Source organism: Podarcis liolepis, assembly GCF_965112155.1.
Source record: "Podarcis liolepis genome assembly, chromosome: 1".
Classification (NCBI taxonomy): Eukaryota; Metazoa; Chordata; class Lepidosauria; order Squamata; family Lacertidae; genus Podarcis; species Podarcis liolepis.
The window spans coordinates 133,161,906-133,184,158 of NC_139554.1; the positions used below are offsets into that span (position 1 = coordinate 133,161,906).

Here is a 22,253-nt window from a genome sequence, read left to right on the forward strand (position 1 = left end):
GCAGTGGAAGACAGGAGTGCCTGGCGTGCTCTGGTCCAGGGGGTCACGAAGAGTCGGACACGACTAAACAACAACAGGGCAAATAATGTTACTGTGCCATGCTGGCCATTAAGTGGTTTCTAATTTTGGCATTTCCTTCCTTATTTTAAAATAAGGAAACATGTTCCTGTATGAGGTACCTCAGAGTAGATATCACCTATGATTCATTCTGGTATAAGTAATGGGTGCAAAATGGCAACGGAGAGTAGTACTTAGGATTAAACACCATACATATTTTGGACTTCTGTTGCTATTCCAGAAGAACTGCAAAAAATAGAATAAGGATGTCTAGGTAGAATAAGCTTGAGAATTTGTATTAGTTACAACTTGATACATCTGTTTGTGAAAGTGTATTGACTTTGCCACTGTATGGTTAATGGCCCATCCACTGTATGGTTAATGGCCTAGAGGATAAGCAGGCTAATAAAATTAGGAGGGTACACTAGTCACTCTTGCTGATTACAGGCTGGATATGCCAGTTACTTCCATGTAATGCTGCTGTCTGTCCTCATTCATGTCAACTTGGCATATCTTTACCGAAAGTGAAAGGTATTGCTTTAGCTACAGTGATGCACATTACTATATTTTGCCTGCATAATATTAATAAATGGCAAAGCCTTAGGTGCATAAACTTAAGCTGTTAAGATTCTAAATTAATGGGCAAAGTATACATGACTATCTTACAGTTAAGTGTTCTTAGCACAGAAAATGACATGCATCACAGAGCTATCTGTTTTTCAGAAATGAGCTGTCACTGAACAGAGCTATGAAATAGAAGGGTTTTCTTATTAAAATATAACTTGATGGGAATCAAAGATTATTTGCATGGGTAGAAGTGCCTTTTTTCTTGTACAATTTGCCCATCCAATTCTGCTGAGTCCCCCTTTCTGCTGCAGGCCACTCATTCCTCATCTTTTCAGGGAAAGTCCCCCAAATCTCAAAAACAGTTTTGACAGGTGCAGGGGGCTCCAGTGGGGATGCGGGTGGGTGGATGGGTGGGAAATCCCCATTATGCAGCAGAGCTCTGCTCTCACTTTGGGCCCAGGCAATAGATAATAACATGAAAATAAGTTAAGTCACCTATAACAATTATTTAGTACTGATGTATGGTTAAAATGCTTTATTAAAAAATGTTCAATTTTACAGATGCCTTTGTAAATAGCCAGGAGTGGACACTAAGTCGATCTGTGCCAGAACTCAAAGTGGTAAGTAACATTTCAGTACGCTACTTTTAGTTTGTTTCTTAAGTTTTTTGGTTTAATGCATGTTGACACTGCAGATGAAATATTTGTTTCTTTCACTCATTTAGTTGAACAACTACTGTGAATGGCTCTGTACCATGCCAGGTTCTAAAGCTTTCAAATGTAACTCAGGAGAAAAATAAAGGTGTTTATGTTTGGGTTGACTACTTGGCACTGATACTAGGACCTTTCCTGGTATCAATGCCAAGCTCACCAGCCTGTTGTTTCTTGGGTCTTATCCCCCCCGCCCTTTTTGAAGATGGTGTAGCACTATTGTCAAAAAGCTGGAAGGTGCTTGAGCAAAGCCTCAGTCTTGTGGCCTTTTCTCTTCCTTGTGGCCAGGTGAAAGATCTTGCTGGTCTTTGCTTTCTCTTTGAAATAATACTTGCTTTTTTGTGTTGCGAAAGCTGGAGGTTGTGGGTTATTACAAACTATGGTCAATTTTATTTAAAATCATTGGTTATGAAGCTGGCCTTTTTAAAATGAGAATGATTGATAGAACCATTCTGGTCATACAGCACAATAAACAGTAAATGTGAAACTAAATACTGGCAAAGTTGTCCTCTCTGATGTGCAGGAGAGGGGAGGTGGAAGTTCACAAGCCTGAGGCTTTGCTCTGGCTTGTTCTAGTTCATGCATGTATTGCTAAGCCATGGTTTAGCGCAGCATTAAAACATGGTTGAATAAGAATGTTTTTCTTATTTTCTGAAGTATTCTATTTACAGTAATATACAGTCGTACCTTGGAAGTCAAACGGAATCCGTTCCAGAAGTCTGTTTGACTTCCAAAATGTTCGGAAACCAAAGCACGGCTTCTGATTGGCTTCAGGAAGCTCCTGCAGCCAATCGGAAGCCGTGGAAGTCCCACCGGATGTTCGGCTTCCAAAATCCACCTCAACCTGGTATTTCTCGTTTGGGTTTACGGCGTTCGAGAGCCAAAATGTCCAAGAACTAAGCTGCTCAAAAACCAAGGTTTTGATATATTTTAGTTGGGATGAGTCGAGGCTCCTTTTAGGTTGAAGTACGATAAGTTTCTTATTCCTTATGTGTGGCCTGAGGGGGCAGAACAAGGTAAAGCATATTGTCTCCAAACAGCCTGCGTATTTCTCAAATTATTGTTTCTACTTTGGTATTATTTGTTTTTAAATTTTAATTATAATATGGTTATTTTTGCCATCTGTTTTTGTGTACACATACTGAATATAACTGCATTGTTACTCTTTTTAGTGGCTCAACTGCAGTTGGGTTTTGATTGCTTCAGTTAATCTTAGTACTAATTGAAGGGTTTGTTCTGTGTTCCAGAAGTAACTGTTTGAGGAAGCTGCTTTTATAATGTCTGAGCCACACCCTGAGCTATTATGTACAAGAATAGAAAAAGGAGCTAATTATAAGTACCATTGCAGCATCCGTTAACTGTAGTTAATTATACCTAGTAGCCTATTAATGGAAATAAAACTATAGTCATTCTGTCTTGCACAACCACCGTTTTTCAGCAGTGTTTAATTTATATGGTTAATAGTTTAATTTTAATATCTAAAATAAAACAAGCCAACTTCAAACTGTTTTTAAAACTGGCTTGTTATCTGAAGAAGTGTACATGCACATGAAAGCTCATACCAATAACTAACTTAGTTGGTCTCTAAGGTGCTAATGGAAGGAATTTTTTAATTTTGTTTCATTTATTTTGTTTTGTTTCAGCTAACGCTGGATAATGTTAACCACAGTTCTGGATCCAAGCATGAACAAATGCAGAAGCTAGAGCTTCTAAACCATGATTTAACATGGCATGAAAATGATAGTTTCTTCAGTGCAGAATATTGCATTGCAAAAATAGGGAAATGGGAATAAGATGCTGTAGAAAAAGTATAGATGTATTTCAAAGAGTGAGTCTACAATGTTACACATTTTGTCATCGTGTAGAATAAGAGAAATGCTTAAATGCACAATTCTGCAGATGCACTAAGGGTGTTAGGAACGCACGGAGGTGAACAAGTTACTCTGAAGTGGTACTTGAAGGTGGAAGCTAATTGGAGCTAGCAGCGGTCATAGGCTAAAAGGAGAAATACCTGCTTGAGGTGGATTTCTTCCTCTTTTTGCTTTGTCAGCTTTTCAGGAACTGTTCAAGGGAAGCTTCTTCTGAAGATTGGTCAGGAAATTCAGCTGGTACAGAATGGGCCTTTTCTGAAAAAGGACTGACAATCTCGGGACCGGGGGGAGGGGACGCTGGAAGAAGATTGGATTGTTTTTATTCTCTTTTTTATCATTAGAAATGTTTTATGAATGTTGGAAAAATGTTGAAATGAAATTACTTGGCTCTTGTAAAAATGTTTAAAAAATTAGGTAAAAAGGTAATGGTTATGAGAAGCTGGTAAAAATAAGATTTAAGTCTTAAGTTTTAAGGTTTTTTATAAGATAAGATGAAAATAGAGTAAGGTAATGTAATGACAGAATATTATGAATTATGGAAAGGATTTGCAGTGACAATTATTAATCAAGATACAAGAGATGGGAGGAGGAGGAGGTCATGGAAAGAAGGTAATGAAAGTGGAGAATTTGAAAATGATGGTTTTATTTTTTATTTTTCTGTTTTCTGTTTTTGTCTTTTTTCTTTGTAATTTAAAAAAAATATCTTTTTTCAATAAATATCATTTTTAAAAAAACCACCAGAATGGGCCTTTTCTGCAGTGGCTCCCCATTTGTGGAATGCTCTCCTGAGGGAGGCTCGCCCGGCACCTTCATCACATATCTTTAGGCGCCAGGCAAAAACTTTCCTCTGTAATCAGGCCTTTGGCTGCTTACATCTTTTAAATGTGTTGTGGGAGAGGGTGGAGGTGTTATTGGTTTGTTTTGGTTCTTGTTTTGATTAGGTATTTTGTACTTGTCTTTTTTAATCTTGTATTTTTTATGTTGTGACGCGCCCTGAGATCTACGTATGGATGGAGGGTGGTTGTAGCAGACCCACCCCATCAACTGCACCCAATTACATATAGCAGACCCACCACACAGTACGCCAGTTAAACCAATTTGTACAATTAACACAGGCTAACTTGTGGGGGTCTTGTGAGAGGGAAAGTTTGATTCAGAGTTGATAAACAAGTTTTATTCACACACAAAAGGGGTTTGGTGAAGCAAAGTTGGGTCAGGAGGTGTGTTCTTTCAGGTAGAAGTTAAGTTATTACTTAAACTAAATAAAAATGTCACAGGCTTAAACACAGTATATGGACAGCTTTTCTTAAACTTCAGTTACTCAGTAATCAGTTGTAACATCCAAATCAGAACTAATTCTCCCTCAGACAAACCCTGTCCTAATCCTTTTCTCCCATCTCAAATCCAGCCCTTATCCAACTCTCTCCCTCAGAAACGGCTCCTTTTATTTTCCCTCCCAAAGTGCTGGCTCCACCCCCTTCTGGCTGGCTGTCTTGGTAGCCAATCAGAGAGGGGCTCCATCCCTTTGGTGGAATTCCGAGGCACTGCGTCACCAGACACTGGTCTGGCTCAGCTGTCCGTCACAGCGGTATACAAATTAAATAAGTGAATAAATACAAGACTCTCCCAAGTCATGCCTGTCCAAATCTTATTTTAGTGAGGAAATCCCAGTCATTGAAATACTTGTGTTTTCCAAATCCTGTTATGGCCAGGAATTCCTCACCACTGTGAGGCTTTTCCTTCCTCAAGTATTGCAGTATCCAGGAAGCCTGCAGTACATTGTGAGGCCATGGTAAAAGGTAAAGGACCCCTGGACAATTAAGTCCAGTCAAAGGTGACTATGGGGTGCGGCGCTTATCTTGCCTTCAGGCCAAGGGAGCTGGCATTTATCCACAGACAGGTTTCTGGGTCATGTGGAAACCACTTCTGGTGCAACAGGACACCATGATGAGTGCCAGAGCGCACGGAAGCGCAGGGACGCGGGTGGTACTGTGGTCTAAACCACTGAGCCTCTTGGGCTTGCTGATCGGAAGGTTGATGGTTCAAATCCATGCAACAGGGTGAGCTCTGTCCCAGCTCCTGCCAACCTAGCAGTTCGAAAGCACACCAGTGCAAGTAAATAAATAGGTACTGCTACGGCAGGAAGGTAAACGGCATGAGACCATGACTGCCCCTGTTTGTCTTCCTCCACACCTATGGGCAGGTGCATGTTGCCTCCTGGCCCCTGCAATCTTCCTGGCCCCACAGACTTTTGCTATGAGGTCAGGTGAGAGGTCTTTCTGAGGAGTCCCCCACAGGCTCAGAAGGGCCCATCTAATTCTGAATTGAGATAAGTGGTTTTCCCTATTAGTGCACAGAGGACATTTACTGCTTTAATTCAGAATAGCAAACATAAGTTTAGCTTAGTACCTTTTCCCTTGCCTGATTATGCTTCCTGCTTCTGATGTTATTTGAAAGGAGGGTGTTGGCTTGAGTATCTAAATTTAGTATTGGTTTAGCATTAAAAGTAATTCATTTCCATTTGCAAATTTGTCAAGTGACATCTCCACTTGTAATAATTTGAAGTTGAAGTAAAAAAACTTTTCACCTTTTATCTCCACAGGGAATTGTGGGCAACTTAGCTAGTGGTAAATCTGCCCTTGTACATCGATATCTGACTGGGACGTATGTCCAGGAGGAATCACCAGAAGGTACAATGACTGATAGACCATTGGAAGCATGCTTTTATTAAACCTTTATGCTGTCTGTTAGCAACAGTATTTTGTGTGATATTAGCATACAAGGGTATTGTGTTAGAAATTGAAAACCTCCAGGTATAGGGCGGTATATAAATTCAACAAATGAATGAATGAATGAATGAATGAATGAATGAATGAAATTGGAATTGGAATTGGAATTTTGCATACTTGCCTCCACATACTCTTAAAAGGAGCAAGCTGGTAATAGCTAGCTTACCTTGTTTCACAAAGTGTACCCAACTGCAAGGAGTCTAAATGCTAGCAGAATGCTTCCCATTCCCCATCACAACTACTCTGGTTTTAGTTGTGAATTCTTCATGTGGGCAATATTCTTAATCTGATTTCATAATTTGCCTCTTAAACTACTTGTGAGGACATCAGTACCAACTCACATTTTAGTCCTTTGCCTTACTGAAGAGGTTGAGAATATAATTTGCATGTCACTTGTTCACTTTATTGTTCCGCTCAATTTTTAGAAACAGCTATAAAAATAAAAAAGTTGTTAAAACTCTGATTATGGCTAATTAGTTGATTTCAGTTGAACAAAGTGGGTTTAGGTTTGAAATTGTATGAATAATAGTAGCATCTAATTAAGGTAACACTCACAAAAATTAATATCCTGATATTTTTATTCTCCTTATGAACTTTAAAATGCAACTGAGACACTGAATTTCTGGTTCCTTCTTTTCCTTACTGGCTGTTCCATTCTTTGCAGATATGGATGCAGGTAACTATATGTCCTCTTCATAGCAGCACTTGTTTTGAAGAGAGGAAGCAAAGCTTTTGTACGAGTTTCCCCTTGTTTTGTGTGCCATTTTGTTTCCCTTTGATTTTAAGTTACAAACGCATCCCACTGTCACTTGCTGTAGATGTCTTAGTAATAGTCATACGTAGAGTCATGTGTCTGTAACAACATCTGTTTGAAATTAACATTTCCTAAGGTGCTCTTAACTTCTGTATGCTAACAATAGTTACAAAGGGAACCCACAAAAGGCATTTGATTTTGACTCAGAGCCTTCTAACCCCAAAATCTCCCAAATCTTGGTTTGTTAATAGGACAGGGCGGGAGAACAGTTAAGTCCATGCTACATTCATTGTTGATTCACTGACTTCACAAGTCAAGGCTAAAGTAGGAGAGAGTGCTACTCCAGTGTTTACAGTCTGCCAGTCTGCCTGAGATGCCTCAGTGTGGTTTTGCATCCATAGAGCAAGTAGTAGCGCTGTATAAGAAGCCACAAGAAGAACGCTTTGTGCCTGCCCTCAGTTAAGCTGTATAGCAGATCTGAGCTGGTGGTAGTATGGGGTTTTTTAGAGACTCTTAAAACCCCCACCCTCACCCCCCCATTTTAATTGAAAGAGAGCTTTGCCTGTTTAAATATAGATAACTGCAGAGTGATTATGCTGTGTCAATACTGAGATTCTTATCTGGATAATTGTTCCAAGGTCAGAGCACTATATGTGTCACTTGCTGTTCACTTTTGCTTTCTTAATGAAAGTGCCAAAAATATTTGCTCAAAAGCCACTAAGTGAGGAAAACAAATTCATATGAGTTAGATGTAGAACCCCCAAACTCCCCTCAATTCATGATCTCTGATTAACTTTTGGGAAATGGGCTACAGGAGAATCACTGAGTAAAACATATTTACACTTGCTGATTGCAGTACTGTGTGGCACAGTACTGGATAAAGCTCACAATTTTTAAAAATCATGTACTAAGGGACATGTTTATAGCATGTAGCACCATAGGTTGAGCTTGCTGGTAAAAGTGTGCATGTCATGGGGTATAGCCCTTCCCACTGCTAGCAGAAAATATGAATGCATAATACGGAGCAAAGGAGGTGGAGTTACAGAATAAGCCAGCCGTGATGCAGCTTCTTTGCTATCCATTTTGAACTAATGCCTTCATCCCTACAAGATAGGTTATTTTTAGTTGTGCTATCTGTTTGCTTTTTTACTGGTCTTAAAGCAGGGCAGAAATTGAGATGGGAATCTGTAGTTATTAGCTATCATGTCACTCTTATTTCTACACCTTTCCCCACAACTAGTTAGTTGATTGTTTTTCAAATTCTTTAGGAGAAATTGAAATGCTATTATGATTCTCCCTGATCTGTCCTCACTTTTTAACCTTAAAAGGATAAAAAAATAAAAATAGTTGGGTCATGAAGACAATATATAAAAAGAAAGTGTGTTTTGTAAGCCAATTGTATGCATCTGAGGGCTTATCTAATGTCTCTTAACATAGATAGACTTGTCAGACAATATATGTCTCCTAAAAGATTACTCTCTTCCTTGTTGGCTATGGGAGTTATATTCCAACCCATCAGGAGGGTACCAGGTTGAGGAAGGCTGGCAAAAATCCATGTTGCCAACACTTCATAATGTGATAATGCCTTGCACATCATTTTTCCAATATGGAGGTGATCTCTGTGTATGAAAAATGAAGGTGCCTAAATGTAGTTGTGTTAGCTTTCAGATCCCTATAAAGCTTTTTTTATGATGTCTCCAATGCATTGTAAAAAATGAGAATGATTTGTAGTAGCTGAATATAATTGAAAGTATGTATATTTACATATATCTAATATCTGTAGTTTGGTCATACCTTTGCTAGGACCAGCCAGGTAAGGCACAAATCAGGGCCTGCAGCAGGGGAACAAGGAAAAATACCACTCCCCCATACAAAGATTAAGCTAGGTAAGGCCAGTTTGTAGACTCAGTTCTAAGATGGAGACTGCGTGTTAAATTGGTCCCTCCCCAATGCTACAAATGTATGGTTATTCATTGACTATTCTGGGGTAAAGAAGCAATCTTATTCCCAGTTTCTAAGCAACTAAAGTCTGAATTGTAACTTAGATCTGTCTTGCACTTTAAACAAACAAACTATATCGGTTCTTGGGTGTGTAGACTACATTTTGCTTCTGCATACTTGGATGTTTCTGAATATTTCTGTGAGAGAAAAAATAAGAGTAACACTTGGGAGTTGGGTAGGGAATTTGTGTTATGATTATTACAAGGCTTGAGTGGTTTAGCAGCATAGCCACCCTACTGATTATTGGAAATTGCTGTATGTTTACTTTTGGTGATGGGAGTGTTATAGACTGGTATCTGCCTGTTTAACCTGATCATTCTAATACTGAGTAGCAATTTTAAGAATGCAGGAATTGTATATAAGGGCTACCACAGGACCAGTAAAGTATTTAAAGAAATAATTAGTATTGTTCCCAGGAGCATAGTCTACCAGCCATGTTCCTGGGAATGATGCTGTCATGATGCCACATCATTCCCATTGAACCATTCTGTTATACACTCTGGGCAGCTCCCAACAGAATATTAAAAAAATGATAAAACATCAAACATTAAAAACTTCCCTAAACAGGGCTTTCTTCACATGCCTTCTAAAAGTCAGATAGTTGTTTATTTCCTTGATGGGAGGGCGTTCCACAGGGCGGGCACCACTACCAAAAAGTTCCTCTGCCTGGTTCCCTGTAACTTCACTTCTCGCAGTGAGGGAACTGCCAGAAGGCCCTCAGAGCTGGACCTCAGTGCCCGGGCAGAATGATGGGGGTGGAGACGCTCCTTCAGGTATACTGGGCTGAGGCCGTTTAGGGCTTTGAAAGGTCAGCACCAACACTTTGAATTGTGCTCGGAAACGTACTGGGAGCTCTATTGCCAGTTCATTTTTTCATTAGAGGAAAGAAAGAGGAAACCTTCTTAATAGCTATTCTCATAATGATAGGCTCACCACCCTTCCCAACAAATGAATAGATTTCACTACCATCCCAAATGGTCAGACAACTTAGGTCCAAAGCTAATTTCTACTACATCCTTGAAAAACCCTACGATTCCCAAGATGGGTTATAGAAGAAATCTTTAAAAAAATTAAAATACGTATGAAAGAAAACCTTAAAGTTGTAAAGTACTTTAAATAAGCAGCATAAAATCCTCAGCCAGGTGCAGAAGAAGGGGGGGGTGCGGTAGGGGTGGTTCGTACCGGGTGTGACCACTGAGGGTGGGTGACAAAATGCCAGTTTAAACAAGCATCCTCATTTATAATGCATTATAGGAGTCCAGTGTGGAAATTACCAGAATATGAATAACTGAATCTAAGCTATCTCTCCAGATAGTGTTGCAACCTTGTGAAATTTGCTCTGTTGCATGGAGACTACCCACAGGTATGCAGTTACACCCCAGGAGAATCCCCTAGACTGTGAAGCTTTAGGGTAGGAGTGGGGAACCTGTGACCTTCCAGATGTTGTTGGAATATAATTCCCATCTTCCCTGACCATTGACAAAGCTGAAAATGAATGAACTGCAGCTAAAATATTATGTTCAATTTTCACATGTTCTAGTCCTTCCCCTACGCACCCTCTTAATATTCTTAAGAGGGTCTCTTCTCCAGTCTTCAGAGAGTAGCTGGAAGTGGGGAGGCAGAAAAAGGTCCATCTTTCCTTTTACTCTGCAGTTTTAATCTGAAATCTTAGGCCCAGAGCTCAGAAACTACTTCTGCTAATGAAATTCCCTGTCACAAAAAGTGCCTAGAACAATGGGAGTTTTGAACACTGACCAGGCTCACAGCTTGGGTATGTTTCTGGACTCTTCTCTAACTGGATAAGTTCATGTGGTTGCAGTGCCCAGAGCTGTATTCAGCCAACTTCAGTGATACACCAGCTGTGACCCTACCTGGAGATGTTGGACCTCGCCATGGTTACTCACACACTGGACCTCAGCAAAGAGCTCTGCCCAGGGCTGCCTTTGAAGATGCCTAGGAAGCTACCACTGCTACACTCTGCAGCTCCCTGGCTTTTGTCTGGAGCAAGGTGATCAGATCAGATCAGATCTCACACTGATATTTTGCCACTTATACTGGTTGCCAGTGTGTTTCTGGGCTCAATTCAAAGTTCTGGTGATAACTTTTAAATCCCTGAACAATATTGGACCAAGTTACTTTAGGGACCACTTGCACCTATTTCAGCCTACCCATATCATAATATCTATATCTGAAGCCTGTTGAGATGATCGCTGGTAAAAACTTTTGGGCACAAGGAACAGCACTCTTCTGAGGTGGCCACCATTTATGGAATTTAATTGCAATCAAATTCTGTCACTCACTTTTTTTAAAAAAAAAGCCCTAAAGACATAGTTGTTTTAGAGTGGCCTTTGGGGATTAAATGTGATGTTGGCAGTTGGATTAGAATGGTTGAGGCACATATCTAATGCTAGTTTTGACCTATGTTAGTCTGTGTCCTGTTTTGCATATCATGGTAAGCTAAACTATGCTTACTGGGATTGCATGAACACTCTGGCTTCCAGAGATGAACTCACAGCTGATTTCTTCCTCCCTGGTCCTTTTAGCTCAGCTGTGTATGGCAGCTAAGCCAATGTTTGGTTTAGCATGTTGGCTGAACCCAGGATTGTAGTTACACTCTCCTCTTTAACCACAGTTGATAGCAATAACAAATCATGACAACAGATTGTCGTTCATGTGGTAAGCTTAGCTGCAATGCAACATCAAGCTGAGCTGAAAGGTCCAAGGAACAAAGTGGATGTGACCTCCCCGAAACCAGCATGTTTGTGCTAAGTCATGGGTTGGCTTAGTGTTGCAAATGTTTTATTGCAATCTGATTTAATAGTTTTACTGTTGTATTTTAATTGATTGACACTGATGTACATTAGTGATTGTATAACACTTTGTGAGACTGTTGTTATAAAAAGTCGTATAAATGAATGAATAATAAATACAGTGGTACCTCGGGTTACATATGCTTCAGGTTACAGACTCCGCTAACCCAGAAATAGTACCTCTGGTTAAGAACTTCAGGATGAGAACAGAAATCGTGCTCCGGCGGCGCAGCAGCAGGCCCCATTAGCTAAAGTGGTGCTTCAGGTTAAGAACAGTTTCAGGTTAAGAACGGACCTCCGAAACGAATTAAGTACTTAACCCGAGGTACTACAGTAGTAAACAATATTTTCAGTCACACAATCATTAGGAAACTAATTGGCAATAATACCTGTGTAAAAGTACAGACCTGTTTTAATTTTCATGTTTTGGCATCATCATAGCTGTCAACTTTTCCCTTTTCTTGCGAGGAATCCTATTCGGAATAAGGGGATTTCCCTTAAAAAAAGGGAAACGTTGACAGCTATGGGCATCATGACCTCTTTGTAAACCCTTTTGTGTGAAATGCTTCAGCATCCAAGAATTGATTTAAAAGGAAACAGCTCATTTGTACTGGAAAACGTTTGATGTAATTAGATACAGAGATCATATCTTTAGAGCTTATGTTATGCTAACTGGTATGCATTTCATATCAGAGAAACAATATTGCCCTTCAAGTCGAAGAAACTCCTGTGGCCTATGTTATAAAGTTGCAGACAACCACATAATAAAATCTGTTACTACTTACTGTACATGGAGTGTGTGTGTGCCTGTGCAGCTACAACTAATATATCTGAATAATAACACAAAAGTCTTACTTTGAACTTTTATTCTTGTGTCAAGTTGACAAGAAGCCTTTAAAAACCACTTGTAAATGGTCTAGAGGTATTATTTATGATTTAGTGGGCTATAATTATGTTAAATAGGGACATGGGTGGCGCTGTGGGTTAAACCACAGAGCCTAGGACTTGCTGATCAGAAGGTCGGCGGTTCGAATCCCCGCGATGGGGTGAGCTCCTGTTGCTCGGTCCCTGCTCCTGCCCACCTAGCAGTTCGAAAGCACATCAAAGTGCAAGTAGATAAATAGGTACCGCTCTGGCAGGAAGGTAAACGGCGTTTCCATGCGCTGCTCTGGTTCGCCAGAAGCGGCTTAGTCATGCTGGCCACATGACCCGGAAGCTGCACACCGGCTCTCTCGGCCAATAAAGCGAGATGAGCGCCGCAACCCCAGAGTCGGTCACGACTGGACCGAATGGTCAGGGGTCCCTTTACCTTAATTATGTTAAATAAATAAAATAGAAATTTGCGAGATTGAGTAAATGAAGATAATATAAACCCATTTGGTGCTTGCAAGATTTGGCTATCTGTATGTGCCATTTCTTACTGAGTCAGTGCACCTCATGTGTTTGTCATCACATGAGATTTGCCTTTTACATTGAGAGCTCTTTCCAGTAATTGTTTTAATCCTTTTGTCAGCAAAATAATAGTAAAGAATTACAACACCCAATTTAGGACGATGACTGAATATTGTAACGAGAGTCCATGTAGTAGTAGTAGTAGAAGAAGAAGAAGAAGAAGAAGAAGAAGAAGAAGAAGAAGAAGAGATATTTGATTTTGGAGCTATATCTCGGCATAACCTGGTGGTAGAAATCATTCAGATTTGTATCCAACACTGCTGTTCTGCTAGCAAGGAAGACACACACCTGCCCTCCCCACTGCTATACCCCTTGCACACCTTCAAATTCTGTTCCAGAGTGTTGAACACTTTGGAGCAGATTTTGAGGGCATGTAGAAAGGTGAAGTCACATTGTGCAAATGGAACAGTGCATGCAGTGTTGGGTATGACCTTCAGTGTTCTATAAAATAGATGGAACTTCACTAGAGGCATGAGTTACAGTTTGTTAGAATGCAAAAAGGATTATTAATCTCAAATTAAGCTCTCAACTCTGAGTCACAGACCCTAACTTTTTGCTCTTTGACTAGATGAGTTGTGCTTCCTCCCATGAACAGAAGCTCTTCCTGAGTGAAAGTTAAGGAACCAAGCTTATCTTAATATTTAGAGAGCTTTTTAGTTGCTCAAGCGAGGAGGCAAAGGGCAAATCATGTTGTGCCCCAGCACAACAGAATTTGCACAGTACATTTCATTTCTTTTACAGAAAAGTAATTTTATTGGGTTGTAGCCAGTTGTGTCCTTCTGTCCTACTGTTCCAGTGAAGGCATTAATTGGTGGAAAGGGTGGGGAAATGATTTTCACAGTTTTCCTCTTCAGACTCCTATGCACACACATACACATCTGCCTAGAAAGTTGGGTAACCCTTTGGAATAATGTGGGATGTGGCATGATGAGTTGTAGAGAAAGGAAGAATTTGCAAAAGTCACTCCCCCACACCACTCACATAAGTCTTTGTTGCATCAAAGTGGTTTACAATTGGATGCACCCCATTGTATTAAATTATTTCACTTCTAAAGAATATGGCCATAAGAACACATTTTACCCAAACACTAATTTATACATATATACATGAGTTACAGATAGCATTGATTGCAGCATTCATGTTTGATCAAAGCTCTTCAACTCCACTTGCTACGTACAAATCTAGGAAGACACTATAAGCTTAAATGGTTTTTATTTTTGTTTATTTTTTTCGTTTAAAGTGAACTGTTCTTATAAGAGTAAAATAAGCTGCTTTTGGATTTTTTTGCAGTGAATTCAGTTCTACAACAATGGGGGTGTTATTTTTAACTTGCTACTTACTACAGTGGTACCTCAGGATGTGAACGGGACCTGTTCCGGAGCCCCATTCACATCCTGAAGCGAATGCAACCCGCATGTGCGCGGGTCACGATTCGCCACTTCTTCACATGCGTGTGACACCATTTTGACCATTTGCGCATGCGCGAGTGGCGAAACCCGGAAGTAATGTGTTCCATTACTTCCGGGTCACTGCAGAGCACAACTCGAAAGCGCTCAACCTGAAGTGTATTCAACTCGAGGTATGGCTGTATATGGTATGCTGAAGTATGGCTTACCCAGGACGGCAGACACATGCTGTGTGCCATAGAAGAGTTTTCAGTATTTTGCTCCTCCCTGGTCCAAAGTGATGCAACAGCTGAGCCAAGGGTTGGTTTAGCATGTCATTCCAACCTGGTCTCATGGTTCTCAACTCATTAACCAAGAGCTTTAGGCAAAGTTTGTACTTGGTCATAGCTCATGGTTAAGGAGCAGAGAGCTTAATCATGAGCCCAGGTTTGGCTGACCCTAAGCCAAATGTTTACTTAGCTGCTGCACTGCAGAGAGCTAAAAGAACTGGAGAAGAGCAAAGCAACTGTGATGTTATTCCTGGGAGCATATATGTTCACACTTAGTCATGTATTGGATGGGAACATAACTGGTATGTGATACTGCTGCAATAATGGTTTTCTACTTAAGAAATATATATTTAAGGAATATTTAAGGAAACACGCAAAATACTTAATATCTAAATGGAAAAGTGATTTAAATGCTATGAAACTAAGGATACAATCCTATAAACACTTAGCTGGCAGTATGTCTCACTAAGGTTAAAGATAGTTACTTCTGAGTTGTCGGTCACCCTCTTCATTCCTGGTCAACATAGCCCAAACGATGTATTTACAGACTAATTCCCTGTTCCTTCAACATATGAAGGTCACATGAGTTTCCAGTGTAGCACAAGTGCCTTCACTTTCTGAGGCATTGTTTAAATCCATACTGAGACTTTCAGCAGGCCAAATTGGGTAATCCCTTCTTAGTCTATTACACTAGAAAGCCTGAACATGTTTTTGCATTATCTTCACTCTGTCATGTGAGAGAAAGCATGGTGCTTAAAATATTATTTGATTTCAGAGGAGTTACCACTGGCTGTTTAAGCTTGAGGTACAGCTGTGTGTGTGTGGTTCCCCTGCCCCCTGTTGTTCATGTGCTAAATACTCTCCTTTCAAAATAAATTCTTTGTGCAGATTAAAAATTCATATACTTAGTCATTTTCTAACTGAAACCTACAACAGATACTGTTATAGTAAATTTTCTTTTTTTGTCTAACACATGTTGTAGTAGTATAGTTTTTTTCCTGTAATAGTGAGATATCATTTTCATAATGTGTGTTTTGCTTTGTAGAACTAGGCTTCTCTTGATGAAAACTAAAAGTTCAAGGAACTGAACGCAGATGTATGAAGAGAGTGCTCACACAGCTGGATTGTTCATATTTTTGAAATTTAGTTATTACTCATTTTTTTGAAACCAGAGAGCCAAACTAAAAGTTGGATTGTGTGCCTCAGTTATTTTGAATGGGGTAGAATGTTTTATTCAAACTGAACTATAAATGCACACTGGAACATGTCTTTCTTTGTTATCTTCTCTGTAGCATTCAGTAAAATATTAATAGCTGTAATGCCACAACATGTTTCAGATGAGTAGGAGTAGTTTTCCTCAAGAAAAGCCTTTATTATTCTGTGTTTGTAACTGTTCTGTAACTAGTTGTTTTGTGTGACAGGTGGGAGATTCAAGAAGGAGATAGTAGTTGATGGACAGAGTTACCTGCTGCTGATTAGAGATGAAGGTGGTCCTCCTGAGGCACAGGTGAGCACAGTGTTTAAGTGATATTAACAGAACGAAAAATTGGTGACAAATGCCACACCGTTATGCCAGAGTGTAAACTGGTGGAATCAGTGCTTGCTCAGTGCTGTCCAAATAAAAAAAAAGTTCTTTCATAAGCTACACCAGAACCAGCCCTCATAGCCTGTTTCCCACTAAAAAGCCCCTGAGTTTGCCAGTAGGAGCATAACCTCCAGCAGCAGAACTAGTCTAGTAATACTATAGGTTTGGATACGTTCAACCTTCTGCTCTGCAGATTAATGATCTGAAGGGCAGATATTATATGATTTTCTTAGCCATCACAATGCTTCCCCCTGGGCCTGTTTGTGCTCTGCTTCTGCACCCTCTTTTTGTTGTTCAACTCTTTTCAAGTGGATTTTCAGGTGTGCACAGGCACAAACGTGTCATAATAGCATACAAATTAAATACCCAATAAACTTGAGAGAGAATGAGTATGAGTCATGTCCCATATTTTGGCATTGACCCTATTTAAGGAGCTTAGGATATCATAGAATGGTAGAGTTGGTACCCCAAGGGTCATCTAATCCAATCTCCTGTAATGCAGGAATCTATGACAGATGGCCACCCTACCTCTGCTTTAAAACATCCACCACCTCCAAAGGGAGACCGTTCCACTGATGAACAGCTCTTTCTGTCAGAAAGTTATTTCTGATGTTCAGTCAGAATCTCCTTCCTTGTAACTTGAATCCATTGGTTCAAGTCCTACCCTCTAGAGCAGGAGAAAACAAGCTCGCTTCATCTTCCATGTGACAGCCCTTTAGATATTTGAAGATGGCTATAATAGCTTCTCTCAGTCTCCTCTTTTCCAGGCTAAACATATCCAACTCCCTTATCGGTTCCTTATGAGACTTGGTTTCCAGACCCTCAATCTTGGTCGCCCTCCTTTGCATACATTCCAGTTTGTCAATATTGTACCCAGAATTGGACACAGTATTCCAGGTGTGCCCTGACCAAGGCGGAATAGAGTGGCTCTGTTACTTCCCTTGATCAGAACACCATACTTCTGTTGATGCAGCCTAGAATAGCATTAGCTTTTTTTGCCGCTGCATCACACTGTTGTCTCATTTTTCAGCTTGTGGTCTACGACCCCTAAATCCTTTTCACATGTATTACTGGTAAGCCAGGTGTCCCCCATTTTATATTAGTGCAGATGGTTTTTTTCTGCCTAAGTGTAGAACCTTGTATTTGTCCTTATTGAATTTCATTTTGTTAGTTTTGGCTCAGTTCTTCAATCTGTTAAAGTAATCTTGAACCCCGATTCTGCCTTCTGTGACATTGGCCTCCGCTCCCAGTTTGGTGTAATCTGCAAATTTGATGAGCATCCCCTCCACTCCTTTATCCAAGTTGTTTATAAAGATGTTGAACAACAATGGGCCCAGGAATGAACCACTTGTCACTTTTCTCCAGGATGAGGAAGAAGTTAGTGAGCACTATTTGGGTTTGGTCAGTCAACCAGCTACAAATCTACCTAACAGCTATCCAGTCCACAATTTACCAGCTTCTCCATAATAAGATCACGGGGGACTTCATCAAATGCCATACTTAAATCAAGATACACTGCATCCACAGCATTCCTCTGATCTACCAAGCTCTAAATCTCAAACAATATGTGAAAGTTCATAATAGGGCCATTGTTTTAGCTGTTCTAACTGTTCATAATTTGTGTTGGTTTTTGTAGCTATTTGTTTTTGTTGAGGAAAAGGAGATGTGTCTTGGAGGAAAGGAGCTATGTACGCTGTGAGGGGATTACAGTGGTTTGGGGTTAGGAGGAGCTATGAGTTGAGAGGTGGGCAGGCTGTGTAAAGGGCACATCACACAGGCAGTTAGTGACTGCCTTGTGCCAGCCCTTCCTCCAATCTGAGGAATTGCAGTTGTTTTATCAGCCAGCCTTTGAACCTGAGGCAGCTGCTGTTGAATGCCTGTTCAGCTCTGAATAAGACTCATCCATGATCTGATGTACAGTGGTACCCCGCAAGACGAATGCCTTGCAAGACGGAAAACTTGCTAGACGAAAGAGTTTTCCGTTTTGGAGGTGCTTCGCAAAACGAATCTCCTATGGGCTTGCTTCGCAAGACGAAAATGTCTTGCGAGTTCCTGCTGGTCTTTTCCCCTCCCCCCCTTTTTTCTAAGCCGCTAAGCCGCTTATCAGCTGATCCGATCAGCAGATAAGCCGCTAAAAGCCTCTAAAAGCCGCTAATCCTTCAATGGGCTTGCTTCGCAAGACGAAAAAAACCGCTAGACGAAGAGAATCACAGAACGGATTATTTTTGTCTTGCGAGGCACCACTGTATATCACTGAGACCTGGGTGAGTGAGCAGAGTTCAGCTGGTCTCTCTCTCTTTTTCTCTCTTTCCAGTTGAGGGCAAGGGATCTATGTGTTTTTGGCACAGGGCAATTGGGTCAGATTACAGATTTTGTTATTTTAACCGCCTACCTTGCTGCCTAGCAGTCTCCCTATCTGAGCTGAGAGAACTGGTTTCGGAGGTGGTGTTGAGAATTCCCAGACTGCTAGTTCAAGGGGACTTCAACTGATGCCTTTGTTACATATCTTTAAGTGCCAGGCAAAATCATTCCTCTTCTCTCAGGCCTTTGACTGATTAAACAACCTATGGCCTTTCAAACTGTGTGTGTGGGAGTGGTCATTGTTTTTGTTTGTTGTTAATGTATTTTTTTCTTTTTGTATTTATATTTTAAACTGTCATGTCATCTTCAGATAAAGGGTGGCTAAATAAATAAATGACAAGGACCTACAAATAAGGACAAAAAGCAGTATTGTAATTACGTACCAAAATATATGTTATGCTTGTAAAATGCCAGACACATATGTCAAGAAACAGGATGTGAAAAAATCCAGTTTATCACAGAATGGCATTTTAATACACAAAAACTGAGATTCTACATAGCAGTGCAGTAAAAACACTTACACAGTAAACATCCAGTAAACTGGATGTTGACTATAAGTAACCACTGCACTGCAGAAATATACTAAAAGTAACTAGTTATACTGTGGTGGATACCAGCCTTGACAAAGCATGGGTGTCACAATTGAATTGTGCATATCTATTGTTGCTTCTGTAAAAAAACCAAATCAAAACACTTGGGGGGGCATTGAGAAGTTTCTTTGTATGCAAGGTGCTTTTTTGATTAGGAAATGTAATTAACCAAGAGTAGTTCTTTAGGGAAGCTGGATATTTATGGTTTGAGTTGTGTTAAAGATTGTAGAATGCATGCACCCTCAGCACATCATCTGATAACGCAGTCTATAGTCCTGCTGGCTTCAGGGGTCAATAGGACTGAAACCTGCCTCCTCATCCATGAGCTGAGGTCACCCTGTGATGCCAATTGAGAAACAGTTTGGCATGGGTTGGGGGAAATCCCCCATCCCTGTCCTAAATCCTTGATATCTGAAATCAGCCACTGCATATCAGTATTTGCTATCACACTCTTAATAACAGAATGGTGTACATTCTAAAATGTCACTTGATATTTGACGTAAGTCCAAATACATACAGTAGGGGGTTGGTACCAACTGGTATATTACCCAGTCCAGCATATGCTAGTGTTTGGTGGTGGTGGTTGTTTTTAAAAAAAATAATATTCTGTACTGATCCTGTGGAAGAATGCAGTGGGCTGTTGCAGCACCATGGAGAGCTCCCACTAAGCTGTGCCTACTGATTTTAAACAATTGGTAGCATTTCTACTCCTGAAGAAGCTACCCTGGATCCTGGGATTTATAGCAGCTATTGCCCAGTCACAAATACAAGCTTCTTGTGTGTAAGTTGGTGGAGAGAGTGGTGGTACAACAGTCACAGGAGATCCACTGGACTGGCAGGCTAGAATAGTTCATGGAGTCTGGTGGAAAGCACCTGGGAGTGCTCTGGTTTCAGATCTTAGGAGCCCTGGTGTTTTGAGATTGGGTTCAGTGATTCCCCTGATCACTAGTATTGGTCAGAGCTAGGACTGGATCTGGCTCCTAGCAATAATTTTGAAAGAGAATGGGTTAAAGTTGAGGGAGAAAACTAGCTGTTGTTTGTTCTTCCTTACCTTTTCCCCTTCAGTAACACCTTCCTATCAACAGTGGTTGCTCTCAGATAAGCCAGTGAAATAATATTACAGGGTTAACAGGGATTTGATCAAAAGATCTGGCATAATTCCTAACTTTATCATGGTAGATAAATTTCTTCCTCTGGGTTTGATGTAATTGCTAACCATTTATTTGTGATCTGTATGCATTATTCTATATCTAAAAATGAAATACATTCATGACTGTACTTAATGGAAATTTCAACTTTGAATGTATAGTATTGGTTAATTTATGGGATAGTGTTATTTCTTGGGACATGAATCTATTCCTGATCTATCTTAAATACAGTGGTACCTCAGGTTAAGTATTTAATTCGTTCCGGAGGTCTGTTCTTAACCTGAAACTGTTCTTAACCTGAAGCACCACTTTAGCTAATGGGGCCTCCCGCTGTTGCCACGCCGCCAGAGCACGATTTCTGTTCTCATCCTGAAGCAAAGTTCTTAACCTGAAGCACTATTTCTGGGTTAGCGGAGTGTGTAACCTGAAGTGTATGTAACCTGAAGCGCATGTAACCTGAGCTACCACTGTATACTGTAATTATGTCATAAAGATATCAGTTTTTTTAATGACACAGAATATTTGGGATAAAATAACTTCCTATAAATTAAGAAATTAGTATTTATCTTTTAATTTTATCTTTGACTTAAGTTTATTTCCAACACCACTACAGTGGTACCTCAGGTTACATACGCTTCAGGTTACATATGCTTCAGGTTACAGACTCTGCTAACCCAGAAATAATGCTTCAGGTTAAGAACCTTGCTTCAGGATGAGAACAGAAATCGGGCTCCGGCGGTGTGGCAGCAGCGGGAGGCCCCATTAGCTAAAGTGGTGCTTCAGGTTAAGAACAGTTTCAGGTTAAGAATGGACCTCCAGAATGAATTAAGTACTTGACCCGAGGTATCACTGTATAGCATGTTTCGGTGAATACAGTGGTACCTCTGGTTACAAACTTAATTCGTTCCAGCTAGTGGAGCTTCCCGCTGTTGCTGTGTTGCCGGAGCACGATTTCTGTTCTCATCCTGGGGCGAAGTTCTCAACCCAAGGTACTACTTCTGGGTTAGCAGAGTCTATAGCCCAAAGTGTTTGTAACCCAAGGTACCACTGTAGTTGTATATAACAAACTTTTGACTAAAGTCGTTGCCATTCTAGATTAATATGTACATATAAAGCATGCAACATACATGAAGGGAACAGGATATTTAATAAAGTCTTCTACACATTTACCGAGTAGAGCAGTGTTTTATTCTGATCTTGAAATGTTCGGCCTGCTAAGTGGAGGCCATGTATGGCTAGAACCTTAGGATATGGATTGATCAGAACACTAATACCATGTTTGTTGATTGTTCCTTTATTTTGGGACACCCCCCCCCTTCCCTTCATTTTTTTGGCAGATACTTTCAGTTTTATCAAAATGAGGTTTTAACCCTGGCTGCCTTGCTTCACTATTCTTCCTACAGTAATAATTAACTCTGGTTCATTTGAATCCTGTAATCTGGAACTATTGTGATCACCACTGAACTATAAGTTGCCATCTCAATATAAGTGTGTTCAACATCAAAGTGCAGGTATAACACTGTTTCCTCTTCTAAAACAAAGGGTAGAACCAAACCATTTGGCTTAGAAGTACTGGGAGGGAACACTTCCATCCTGCAAGTATCAGTGCCACCAAAAAGCCACTCCAAAGGGACATTGGCAATAGGAAAATTCCCTTCCTTGAATTTTCTTAAGTTAACTTAGGATCCATGCCTTTGTGTTAATGCTCACAATCATATGGTTTCTAGAGCATGTGTGTTTGGCATGTTTCAGGGTGTTATTAAGAGTTACATAACATGACATGCTGTCCTGGCATTATTCTAGTAGCACATTTCTGTTTCACTCTTCTGATTTGCTGAGGAAGTACAGTCATACCTTGGTTTTCCCGAACGCTGCAAACTCGG

General features: G+C 40.3%; 1 protein-coding gene across 5 annotated transcripts in view; it reads left to right on the forward strand.

Moving 5' to 3' along the window:
- AGAP1 (ArfGAP with GTPase domain, ankyrin repeat and PH domain 1) overlaps window positions 1-22,253 on the forward strand; it is a 323,467-nt gene that overhangs the window by 31,765 nt on the left and 269,449 nt on the right. For 3 of the 5 annotated variants that reach the window (XM_083472461.1, XM_083472463.1, XM_083472460.1), the window contains exons 2-5: window positions 1,186-1,244; window positions 5,808-5,895; window positions 6,659-6,670; window positions 16,108-16,193. In XM_083472461.1, coding sequence (XP_083328587.1) covers window positions 1,186-1,244; window positions 5,808-5,895; window positions 6,659-6,670; window positions 16,108-16,193 — 245 coding nt within the window. The remainder of the gene's footprint in view (window positions 1-1,185; window positions 1,245-5,807; window positions 5,896-6,658; window positions 6,671-16,107; window positions 16,194-22,253) is intronic. The other 2 variants (XM_083472462.1, XM_083472464.1) reach the window with 1 other exon arrangement.